At 40.7% G+C, this 12872-nt stretch overlaps 1 protein-coding gene across 2 annotated transcripts in view; it reads right to left on the reverse strand.

Annotated features, from left to right (window-relative positions):
- Positions 1–12872, reverse strand: part of MINDY4 (MINDY lysine 48 deubiquitinase 4) — a 70306-nt gene that overhangs the window by 43919 nt on the left and 13515 nt on the right. For both annotated transcript variants that reach the window (XM_027733452.2, XM_027733450.2), the window contains exons 6-9: positions 7535–7593; positions 7101–7210; positions 5984–6100; positions 2545–2633 (exon numbers count right to left, since the gene is read on the reverse strand). In XM_027733452.2, the coding sequence (XP_027589253.1) occupies positions 2545–2633; positions 5984–6100; positions 7101–7210; positions 7535–7593 (375 nt within the window). The remainder of the gene's footprint in view (positions 1–2544; positions 2634–5983; positions 6101–7100; positions 7211–7534; positions 7594–12872) is intronic.

Genomic DNA, 12872 nt, shown 5'->3' on the forward strand with positions numbered 1-12872 from the left:
AATAAAACTCAACATCCATGAGCCTGAAGAAGTGGCCAAGAGATCCATGACTCTGGGAAGAACCTAACTGGAGTTTTCTCTAGTGGCTTCAAGAATGGCAGTCTTTGAAATTCAGATATCATCAGTCCTAGAGTGTTACCAGCATGGGAGATGATGTCAAAACTTGTTCCCAGCGTTTGAGTAAAAGATCTAATAATTCAAAAGACTAAACAAGAAACATCAAACATCAAAAACTTAAACAGACTTTCAAGTTCAATGTCTGCCTTGAATTTAATGTTCATTTAGAGAATGCTTCCCTCTCTGAAGGATGTGAGATATGAGAAATAATTGGTGAGAGTTTTCAAGTAAAAAAAAAAATATAATCACAACTTTCTCTTATCTCTCCCAGTGTTCAAATACAGACACTCAGAGATCTATAGGAATCACAGCAACTAATTTATGTGTCTGAGAGAGAGAGCAGAGGAAGAAGGAGACATGATAATTATGACCTGAATGTCGAAGAAGCCTGAAGTCAAACACTTAATGTGAAGTGGGTGATAATTTTAAAATCCAGGTTATAATTAGACTAGAATATTAATCTTCTCATTTCAGACTCTGAGACTTCCCTTTCTTTCTGCCAGACTAAGAGTTTCTGCCCATGGCCAACACATCATAAGAAAAGTTTGTTTATCTCAGGAATAAAAAAAAAAATTCTTTTAAAACTATGTGGATTATAGGAGGGGAAAAATAGGAGGCAAATACTGCCAAGTAAACAGGATAGGTTGGAGCTGGCATGAGCTGGGAGACACAGTTTAAAAAACCTGGCCCAAATCCATTTATTTGGGTGCCACATAATTTTATGACATTTATGATCACTGAACCATACTGAAAGAGGAAAATTAACATCTCTATTTTTATTAGGGATGACCTGAGACACAAAAGGACCAAAGAGTAGATGATCAAAGGCTGTCCTCCAAGTTGAAACGAATTCTTGGTTTTCACAACCAGAAATAATTCTTCTGTAGAGGTTCCCGGTCATAAAATCTAAATATGTACTGAGGTTCTTGAAAGGAAGTTTCTGAGGTTTTACTTTTATGTAAGCAAGAGCCTCACTCTGCCTTCAAAAGTCTCATTATACTCTGAATTAGAACACTAAAGTTTTGCTAGATAATTTCTGCACTTTTGAGGAGTGTGCTTTAAGTGACTTCAAGGAACAGGCAATTTTCAGGAGATGAATTCACAGCATCTTGTTTATTTGGCCCTTGTCTCGGGGTCCACAGGCAGTCAGTGCCCATAATAACAAGCAACAGAAATAATATAGTAACAGTAAAACCTGCAGGTTTGTATTCATACTCCAAGCCTGGTTTTCCACATTTTTAATGGTTTACAGGTGTCTTGTATCAGGACTGTGCACTCAGTAGTGCTCCTGAACCTGAACCACCTGGGCCTGGGAATCCTTTGATAAAATGCCAGCTCCCATCCTTGGTGCTGATGACAAATAATGATGTTCTACAGGCACCTGCTTCTCTCCATTATCAATGAAAAACAGCCCAAACAATGAATTTACATTGTGTCAGACAAAACTAAGGAAAATCAACTGAGACCCCGTCACTTTCCCAAGCAGTATAAGCAGAAAAATGGATATTTAAGGCCAAAACTAAATACAAGACGACCATTTTTATACTGTAAGGGAATGAAGTTCAAGAAAGGGCTCACTATGAAAGCTTCTCTTCCGACTAAATTGAGGCCAGGCTAATTGAGGTCACAAATAACACAAGGTGGTGGCAGAATAAACCAGTAAAATTGTTTCCCCTATTTAACATTCAGTTCATATAAAGCACAGGGAAGCTTTGTGGAATTTTTCTTTTGTAATGGACTTAATTTCTTATTGAAAACAGAAGGAAAATACATGAAATCTGGTAATAAAGTAATTTTTTGAGGCAGTATTTTCCAGCAATTCACTGAATAAGCCCTTCTCCTTTAGCAAAGTGACAAGTACATTGATATTATAGCAGTCCAAGCAATTTTCTTGACGCTAGCAACACTGAACAATATTCCTTTAAAGTAAGTAGAAAATACACACATGGAATTTAAATTCAAATCCTATTAAGGAGTTTAAATGTGGAAGATCAAACACAGTAGCAATAAAAAAATACAGCTATAACTTTAGCTTTCACCCTCACTGAGATTCTTAGTGTCAAAAACTGGATGAGTTTCATGGTCTTTCAAACCTAGATCACTTTTTATTTGAAATCAAATAGGACCTCGAGGTCAAATAACTTTCATTGGCCTCAACTCAACCTGTTGGGTTTCAGTAGAGGTTCTTGGGTTTATCACAAGCAAGAAATTATACAAATAAGACACCAACCTCTAAACTCCTACAGTTGAAAGGGAAGTAAACACAACTAAATCAGATGCTGCTTTTTTTCTCTCTCAGAGACAAAGAGAAGTTCAGTAAGTTCAAACCCAAAAGGCTCCTGAGTGGCTGCAGCAGAGAAATAATTTCTTTTTTTTTTTTTTTAACTACTGTATGGAAAATATTCGTGCTGTCAGTCTCTGACTTACCGGGTGTCTTTATTCCTGTTACTGTCTGCAAAGAGCAGCTGCTGCAGGACACAGGCTTGAACTGCAGCCAGGACTCCACATGGGCCACCCTGAGGGGAATAATGGGACATTCCATGAGGAAAACAATTAGGAGCTGGGAAAAAGCTTCCATTCTGGCTAAAGACATCCCTTCATCCCTCTCTTTCCATCCAACGCTTCACTGTTCTCTCTCTCACTCCAATGAAAAGCATTCTTATTAACTGGTTTCATGTTTCCTGCCTGTTTTTCCTGAAAATACCTAAACACCTGTAACATCAAAGGAAAGGGGTGTTTGAAAAAATCTGTTCTGTGATTAGGCAAACAAATTAAAGATCTCCTGGTCCCTTCTGAGCCACAGCCTAAGTTCAAGAGAGAAATTAAATCTGAATGGGTTCCAAAGAGTGAAAAAAAGCCTTGCTCTTGTAGCTCCTCTCAGCACTAGGTCTCCCCTTGAGTTCTCGCCTGCATCACTAAACAAAATTCCAGTTTTCAGCACAGCCCCCTGCAAAAGGCAGCTCTCTCACTGGGGAAGAGAAAGAAAATCAAGGAAGTTTGAGCCTTTCAAATTATTAATGTTGCAGGGGAAAAAAAAATCATAATACTGAGAAATGCCATATTAACTTGAAACCTTATGGAAACAGATTTATAGCTGGTTTGGGCTGCGAGGATGGGGAAGGGCCTTGATTTGAAGCTGTGTGAGGACACTGAGGGCACTTGGTGTGTTCAGCTGGAGAAGAGGACACTGAGGGGAGACCTCACTGCAGTTACAATTTCCTTGGGAGGGGCAGAGAAGGGGAAGGGACTGAGCTCTGCTCTGGGGGGACCAGGGACAGCACCCAGGGAATGGCTGGAGCTGTGTCAGGGCAAGGTCAAGTTGTATCTCAGGAAAAGTTTCCTCACCCAGAGGGTGGTTGGGCACTACCAGGCTCCCCAGGGCAGTGGGCACAGCCCCAAGGCTGCCAGAGCTCCAGGAGGGTTTGGATGATCCTCTCAGGCACAGGGTGTGACTCTTGGGGATGGGTCTGTGCAGGGCTAACAGTTGGCCTTTGATGATCCTTGTGGGTCCCTTCCAACTCAGGATATTCTGTGATTCTATGATTGAAAGACTGTGGGATGTGGCAGCAACATATTTCCTTCTCCTTATGTACTCCCTCATGACCAAGACCTGTTCCTATGGATTAACAACATGTCAGAGACAGCTGCACAAGTTGTCTTGTGCAGAGAAGCAAATGGTGTGCCCTCTTCTGGCCTAGAAAACTTCATCCAGCACAACTCTCCCTCCCTCGTCAATTAATTCTCTCCCAGGTGCCTCGTATCATATTATTTACTCCAGTAGTTTGCTGAGGAGACAGAGAACAGCCATCCTTTCTCTGGAACATCCACATGAATGGAGCAGGCTATGCAGGACACAAGACTAACACCACAGATACCACAATGGCACCCACCAAACTCCTCTCAAAACCCTGGAGAAGAGTGAAAAGGGCAGCCAGTACTGCTGTTTTTACACAGCCAAGAGATTTAAGTGATCAGTTTAATTCTCAGGTTGTCCCAGTTGCAGAATCGAGCCCAAGGGAATGGGACCTGCAGGTACATTCTGTATGGATCCCAGAAAATAAAGGTCCTGGAATTAGAAAATAGCTTAGATATTGATACCTTCCAGTTTTTCACATTACCCTTCTATACTTACATAACTACTGAGTGAATTATCTGAAATACACTAAGGAAAAAAGCAAGGTTTATTTTAATCCATCAGGAAAAGCCTCCCCAGCAAAAAAGGAATTATAGGATCTATTCTAAATATCTTCTCATAGCACCACAAAAACTTAACGTGAGAGAGAACCAAACGATTGTTCAGCTGAAAGTAATTTTGGAAGTGAGGAGGAATATATTAATGAGCTGAAACAGTCACATCCAAGCAAAACACCTTTCCTGTCGTGGAATTTATGGTAGGGAATTTAATGGTCAGTGAGTTGCTGGAAGTGATGAGACATCCTTTCTCCAGCAGCAGGGTCTGGAAACACCAAAGTAACATTTACTGTGGGCCAGTGAACATTCCTGCCACAGCTCCTTTTGGAGTTTAAATTAACATTTAATATCTTTTTTTTTTTCCGCTAGGTTTTCTAAGATAAGCAGCTTTCTTCTGAGATCATCAGCCTAATGAAATATTTAATTAGACAAGGTAAGTTAATTAAACATCTTAATGACATGTTTATTAGCCATTGTCCTCGCCTCAAAGCCTCTCTTCCTCTCATTTCTGTACAATGGTCTGCTTCTCTCAGCCCAGATAAAGATTTTCTGCATCAGCACAGAAGCTTGATGAGTGTTTTGTAAAGAGGAGTCTACTCCTTCCCAAAGTCTTTATTGAATTCCTCAGCTCCTTGCTCCTGACAGACCACGTGTGTGGATATCCCAGAAGCACATGCAGAGGGTCACAGGGATGACACAAAAGCTTTAAGCTGTGGCTGAGGAGGATCCATTTTTACAATGGATCTGTTTGATTCTGGAGGCAGCTGCGGGAGGGGGTGCTGTGCATCAGCCAGCTGAGAAACCAGGCTGACCAAACACAGAGCAGAAAGGGGGTCTGAAGCATTGAAGCCTCAGTCTGTAAGAGTCAGAAGCCCAGGCAGGGCTGACAAGACAGACACCAGATAAGAGTCCCCCCCACTAAATGCCCTGACCAGGGAGATCTTTATTAGCACCAAAAATTTCTATGGATTGGGTAGATGCTTCCACCACAGGGAGCTGCTGGGGATTTCAGATCTGTGCACTCGGTGGATGATGGCAAGGAACTGATGAAAACCTCGGTTCAGGGAGGAGCTGGCATCTTGTGGCTGCAGGCCAGAATTACAGAGACATGGCTGCAAAGGAGGTGAGCTCACCAGCAGTCCCAGTGTCCCAGTGACACTGCAAGGGCGTTTGTTCCCTTTTATTTTAGGAATGAGCCTCCACATTTGACCCCCATACCTTTAGGAGGCAAAAATCTCCTTGTGACTTCCCAGGCACTGCAGGAAATTCTCACTACATCTCATTTTGAGGTAGATCAAGCTCCATCTCAAATTTGTTGAACATTGCCCCCACATATCATTTTTCTCTTGAACTCCACCCTTGATTTAAGCTCTTTTATTCTTTTACCACCACTAGCTTTCAGCTGCAGTGGCTTGTCTTCCTCTCTGTGAATAACTCCCCATCACACACACACACACATACACACTTTCTGCAGCTACTCCACGTTTCCCTCAGAAACACCCCATCCATCTCAAGTCTCCTACCAAGACTTGCCAAGGTGACATAATCCAGTGGTAACAAGACAAATTAAAGAGAAGAGCCTTTAGAAGACTTATGTTTTCACTGCTGAAACACATAGCCTTTGTAAACTCAGTGTAAAAAGCAGAGTTCAGTGTAAGGAAGTCACTTACTGTACCTTTTTCTGCACAATGCCATATTTTAACTGTGGTATATTGCTAAATGTAAAACTCTGGATTTTCCATTCTTCACTGAAGCAACAAAGACTAGAGCCAAACAAAAGGTTTTTTAATTCCTATAAAAGAAAGGAAAAAGTTTTCATTTTAAAAACAAATCCAAAACAGGGGTACTTTTTCTTGCAGTAATTTGTAGAAAAGAAAGAAGGAGTGTGGAAGGGTAATGACTAATTCCCTATAACCACCCTCTTCTGTTTTATCCATACTGTAAATAGCAACACTCCAATGAAAAGGAGCAATATTTTCCTTTTCCTGCTATATTCCTTCCACTCATAATGCTGTGAGCTGCTCAGCATTGGAAAATATTTATGTATAATGTCTGGGGCACAGCTTCCCATGAAAGCATTACAGAATATTCCCTGAAATTTAACAGCTGGAGAGCAACATCTACTAACGGTTAGATTAGAGAGAAAAGGACCCTGTGGGACACAGTGTGGGGAAAGGAAGCCCATTTTGCCTGTCAAAGTTGCTGGTATGAGATAAATGTTAATTAAATGTAAAAAGTAAAGGTGAGTAAATAAGAACAGTCAACTCAGTGTTGGTATAGTTACTCCAAACTCACTGATTTAGAATAAAATTGAAAGACACAATCATTATTTTTTTTCTCTTTTTCTCCCTCTGTCTGAATGGGATGGAAAACATTAGACGTATTTATGGTTCCATCTCTGCTCAAAATTGGGAAGATGAGCAAGGGAGAAAGAGTGATAAAGCTCATTCTGAACCACTGTCAACTGAAAGGACTGGAGAACAAGCACAATAACTGACTAGAGGTATTAAGAAAACAACACAAGCTTCATTAATTAAAGCTGTTATCTGTGCTTCAGGTGGGCTGATGCATCCTGCCATGCTCTCCTGGTATTTTTCTGAACGTTTGGATAGGCATCCCTAAATTACTCTGTCCCCTGAACACCACATAAGGCATATAATCAGGAATACAGCACATGTTCAATCCCACATAAACATGCAACACAGAGCAACCCACTGCAGCTTTGGGCAACTTAACTGAAATAACATTCTCACACACCTATTTGCATTTACCATCATAATTATTAGCCTTACTTTTGCAAGGGAAATATCAATTGCCTTGGATACTATTTGAAGCATGTACAGTGTTGAAAGGTCTGGGTTCTTATTAATTTCTCCAGTTGTTTCTTCATCCTCAACATTGACTGAAAGAAAGAAAAGAAAAATCATATAATGTGTTGGATGACAAAAATTGCTTCCTCCAGCACACTCAGTGCCAGGAGGTCACCAGTATGAAAATTAACACATTGTCATCCATCTTCATAAAAAGGAAAATACAGTTTTAGCCAGAAAGGAGAAATAGAAATACATGAGCCAGACTTTGTCTGATTAATATTAATGACTTCTTTTCCCACCCTTACCCAAGAAGTTAATAGAAAATGCAATTAAAAGTAGTTACAAAAGAAGCAACTTGGTCACAGCTGCTCTGAAGAATAGGATGGCAAAAGGAAAACTGAAACTCAACTTACCTAATTCTAGGACTTCTTTCATTTGGTCTTCTTTATAGCCAGTGGATGTTGGAGACTTCCTACATGAAAATTAAACAAATAAATGAATGACTAAATGTTCGCTTTTAATGAGAAAAGTTGTTTGAATAATCAATAAGAAATATGGGGCACTCCCACACAAGCATATAATTTTTAGTGGGGTGTGTGTATATATATGGTCTAAGAAATAAATGGTTTTAGAACAAAACCTTTTTCAGTGGAAGAAACCTGAACTCCAGGAGTTCATGAGGAAGAACAGCCAGGATGGAGCAATACCCTGTAATGGATTTGGGATTTCAGTCCTGCTTCAATACATCAGTTTCATTTCATTCGTGATTTGAGGATCAGATCATAAAACAAAATTTACATCCCTGAAAGGGATCAGGATAAGATTCAAGTTAGAAATTAAACTACTAGAATCATCCAAATAATAGAAGTGGAAATAGGTGTTGGACTGGCTCCTTTACCAGGGTAACTTTTTATCCACTAATAAGTAGCAGTTCTTCAACTGCTCTCATGGTTTAATTTTATATTACATTATTAACAGGTTAAAATTCCTATGAATAAGTGTTAAAAGGACCGAGCATTTAAACTTGGCTGTGAAGTCAGAACTGAAATAGAACGTTAGATTTTCGGAGATGAGGTGGGTTTATTCTTCCTGTTGAATTCATCCCAAAATTAATTCAGAACCAAGGAAAAGTTTCAAATAACTATTTCTAAAAATGACCTTTTTTTTTTTTCCCCAGAAAGCAATACTGTTTCATTGGCCTTTGCTTTGGAAAAAAGGTATTGCACTGACAGTCCTTTCAAAAATAGTATGGAATCATTTCCTCAGCAACATTCTTTGTATGCACAATAATATTACAGTAACAACTGCTGTCGTATCACATACTTTCCATCAACTTAATTTCCTTTTCAGTGTATGAAAGACTAATAAAAACAGAACACAGACATACCACACTCGGGATTTGCCCAGTTTAAAAGCATTTTGGCCCCTTTCTCGCCGATAGTATTTGATACTATAAGAACACAAACACTTCTCTTTTCATCTATAAATAAGTTAAAAAATTTTATGCAAGGAAATGTGGGTGGCCCAATTCAGGAAAGGCAGAATGGAAGTGAATCACCCATGTTCTAGGGACCTGAGGTAAAAATAAATAGGATGCCCAGGAGGTCAGTATAAATGAGAGGTCTGAGAGCAAATTTGTACAGTGACTTATAAGTAGCATTGAGCTCCCACTGAACATACCAGTACTTATAATGTGATACAGAATTTAATAGAGCTGACTGTGGCATATTTTATAACACAATCAGATCTCCCCTTGCAGTTTCCTAAAACTGAGTTTCAGCTGAGATTTCTTTTTGCCAGGTATTTTCATCTCTCCAGGCCAGGGAAAGGATCTCAATGACACTAAATTTGCCAATATAACGTTTTTCAGCCAACTTATGTCATTTAACTGCACTTAGGCATAATGAAAATCCACATTTTTGTTTTGTCTGAGGTTGCACACTATTCTCTGTTCTTTCCCAGAGGATAATGTGGTCCCTCCTACATCAAGCAATTTCTATCTGGTTTTGCAAGAGTTCTTTACACCTTTCAAGGCCAGGCTGGACGGGGCTTGGAGCAACCTGGTCTAGTGGAAGGTGTCCCTGCCCATGGCAGGGGGTTGGAATGAGATGGTCTTTAAGATCCCTTCCAACCCAAACCATTCTGTGACTCTATGATTTTGACACTTAATGCTGCACTACAGATTCCAGCTCCCTCTCTGGCCTCAGTTTCTGCTGGTTTGGGTATCCTGTAGATACTGTACCATATCTCCTTGCTTCATTAGATGTCCTGGATACCTGAAGAGTCCCAAATAGCACTATAGCCCTATGTTTAGGCACATGGATCACTCCCTACATCAAATTCGCACCCTTGATTCACTGCTGCCCAAAACACTTCTCCTTGGTAGTGTTTCATGTGAAAATGTTTATAAATAACCATACAGTCAGCCATGGTACAATTCACATACAGCTCACCTGGCACCAGTTTTTGTAATGTTATTGCTCTCTGGCAAGTCCAAAAGATGTTGGATCTACCCCCATTCCAGGAAGAACCCAGCCCAGGGCACAAAGCGCTTTGAATTCTCCGGGCTGAGAATTCCCACCAGGCTGAGGAAAGCGCTGACATCCAAGATTGATGTCGGGTGTTTTCTGGTTAAGTGGGGTATTTTTGCAGGTGTAGGTTCCCTCCTTAAGGAGAACTTGCGTTTCTCAAAACATTCAGGACGTTTATTGCAATTTCCACGTCAGCAGACGGTTACTGCGCCAGGAAAATTTATTGTACGCGTCAAAACCATACGGTGAGAACACTTAGGAAGGGGGAAGTCGTCCCTCAGGGCAGGAAAATGGGGCAGGAAGAAAATATGCTTCATTCTAAACATACTATACAGCACTTTCTCTAAATATTTGAACATTCCTATGTGACCTTCATGCATTGCCGAAAATCGAATTTACACAGAGGAGCTGAACTCGCAGAGAAGGAACTTCTTGGCACAATAATGCAAGTACATTCCACTATTTCCTATTTACACTGACATACACAAGAGGGCAAATAAACAAAGGGGCTTAAAAAATAAACACTGGGCAGCAGCGACTGTTGTGGTAAAACTTATTTTCACTGGCTGATTACAACAGCTTTTCTACTGGATGTATATGTCTTATGCCACATACAGACACATCCAATATTCTTGGAATAGTAAGATCTGGAGAGAAGGTAAGAAAAATTAACTTCTATTACTACTTGCAAAGGGGTAAAAAAGGCCACTCTATGTGATGCAGCTTTGGGGCACGATTATAAAAACAGAATTATTAAAAGCAAGTGTAAAGATGTAAAAGACATGAACGCTACCAATGCCAGGCAATACATTTCTATGGGAAAAAAACCTTTTAAATAAATTCTGCCATGTTTGCAAGTCTGGCTGGCAAAAGTAACAGAGGTCAGACACTTAATTTCTCCAAATTTCATTTTTAGTGAAGACCTGTATCTGCACATTAGCGGTATGAAAAGTTAATTTGTGAGCAGGTGGCTCATTGACAGACATAAAACAGGTAAATGAAAAACATGTCATTGAAAAAGGTCACTTCTAACAGGAATAGATTCCCACACATGAATAAGTGTCGTGCTGAATTTTATTAACTGTAGTGACAACTCAAAACCTTTGCTGATAAGGTTTGTACATGCAAATAAAATTATTACAATCACAGGTTGAGCTACAGGATGGTTTGAAATGCCTGATGAGTTGGGCTCACCTGAACAGAACACTCTTCCACAGGCTATGAATGAATATTTATCTCCATCTACAAAACCAGACCTACTATAACAAAAGTGGAGCTTCTTTGTTCATACTGTGCTCTACCAAAGGTTTTGGGGTGTAACACCCCCACACTGGACTTTTCAGGGATCACAGTACCACCCCTGTGAACTGACCATTATATTATATATAACTGACCAAATGGTTGCCAGAAAAATAAACAGGTATCACTGAAATAAAACATGGAGATAAAATTCCAATAAATAAAACTGGATAGCAGCTGAGACACTACATAAAGCACTCAGAAGGGTTTCCAGATTTCAACACTCAACCAATTCACATCTGTGGAGGTAAACAGAGCCCTCTGCTCTGTTGACCACAAATAAAGTACCCACACCTGTTTGGCTTTGACCTTCAGCTTTTAGGCCATTTATTTTTAAGGATGTGGAATATTCGTGGCCTTCGATTTCCTGTCAGAAACCTCAGATTTTTATCAGCCCAAACCACTGTAACCTGAGAGGTACTAGCAAAAATAAAAATAAAAAATTCCTGAAAGCTATTAACAACTGTTAAACTGGAAGATAAAAGCTCACACTGAGGGTGGGGTAGTTCTCTTACTTCTTTTTTCTCTTATCTCATTTTATTATAAAAAAAAAGGTGAACACAGATAACAGCCAAGGGTGAGCACATGTCACTGCAAGGAGAGATTTGACCTCCTGGGAAAAGAATCTTAGGAAGAGGAGGACAAAAATTCCTCGTGCTACCTGCAAACAACTGATTGTTTTTTAAGGTTGGAAGGGACCTTGAAGTTCATCCAGTTCCACCCCCTGCCATGAGCAGAGACATCTTCCACTAGCCCAGGTTGCTCCAAGCCCCATCCAACCTGGCCTTGGACACTTCCAGGGATGGGGCATCAACAGCTTCTCTGGGTAACCTGTGCAAGGGCCTCACCACCCTCACAAGGAACAATTTCTCCCCAATATCCAATCTAAACCTGTCCTCTTTCAGTTTAAAGCCATTCCCCTTGTCCTGTCACTCCATGCCCTTCCCTAAAGTCTGTCTCCAGCTCTTTTGGAGCTCCTTCATGCACTGAAAGGACGCAGTAAGTTTTCCCCAGAGCCTTTTCCTCTCCAAGCTGAATAAACCCAATTATTTCAGCTTTTCCTCTTAGGAGAGGTGCTCCATCACTCTAATCATCTTCATGGCCTCCTCTGGACTCGTTCCAATAGGTCCATGTCCTTCCTATGCCAGGGACCCTAGGGCTGGATGCAGCACTCCAGGTGGAATACATGCTGCCTCCTACCATGTTCCCCCTGGAGCTGGTGTGTAGACACAATGAATGGAAATGATGTGAAACTCTACCAGTGAAAAAGGAGGTCGACTGTCTGTTCCTGCTTCACATCTGAGAAGATCTAAAGTCCCTCTATGTGTGCACGAACAACGCAAATCCTCAACTGACTGACTGCGTTTTAGGCAACGGGCTGGACCCTTCCAGATTTACATCCTTTCCAAAAATAAAGAAATGATACAGGAGCCATTTGTCACTTCCAGTAATTGCAAAGTGCTTCTTCCTATGGGGTGCTGGAAAAATACTGAAAGGGCAATTGGAACCCCCCCAGATGTTACACCGCAGGCTCCCATGCCATAAATCCATTGGCACAGCACAAAAGTCACAATAGTTTACAACTTTTATTTTATTTTAGCTTCTTTTTTCCGGTCCAACCATTATGTTACAAAAGGTGTTATGCAACTCCAGATACTTGAAGGTGTTCACTCCTGAGTGATTTGCCAACCTCTGCCTCTTTTCATTAAGCCCATATTCCCCAAAGATGAGCCCAAAGTTTTGGAATTCCAATTGCAAGGGTCAAATAAAGACTTACTCCCAGGAGTAAGGGAAAGGAGTAAGGGAAGCAAAACCCCTCCAGGAGGGTTTGAGTGTCTCTGGGAAGGTGTGAATGCTCTGTTCTCACCCTGCTTCCTGCCTCCAGAGCCACACCAAAGCTCTGACGAAAGCCTGAGATGAT

The sequence above is a fragment of the Pipra filicauda genome, unplaced genomic scaffold (assembly GCF_003945595.2).
Source record: "Pipra filicauda isolate LSUMZ 115617 unplaced genomic scaffold, ASM394559v2 scaffold1_size10287979_pilon, whole genome shotgun sequence".
Taxonomy (NCBI): Eukaryota; Metazoa; Chordata; class Aves; order Passeriformes; family Pipridae; genus Pipra; species Pipra filicauda.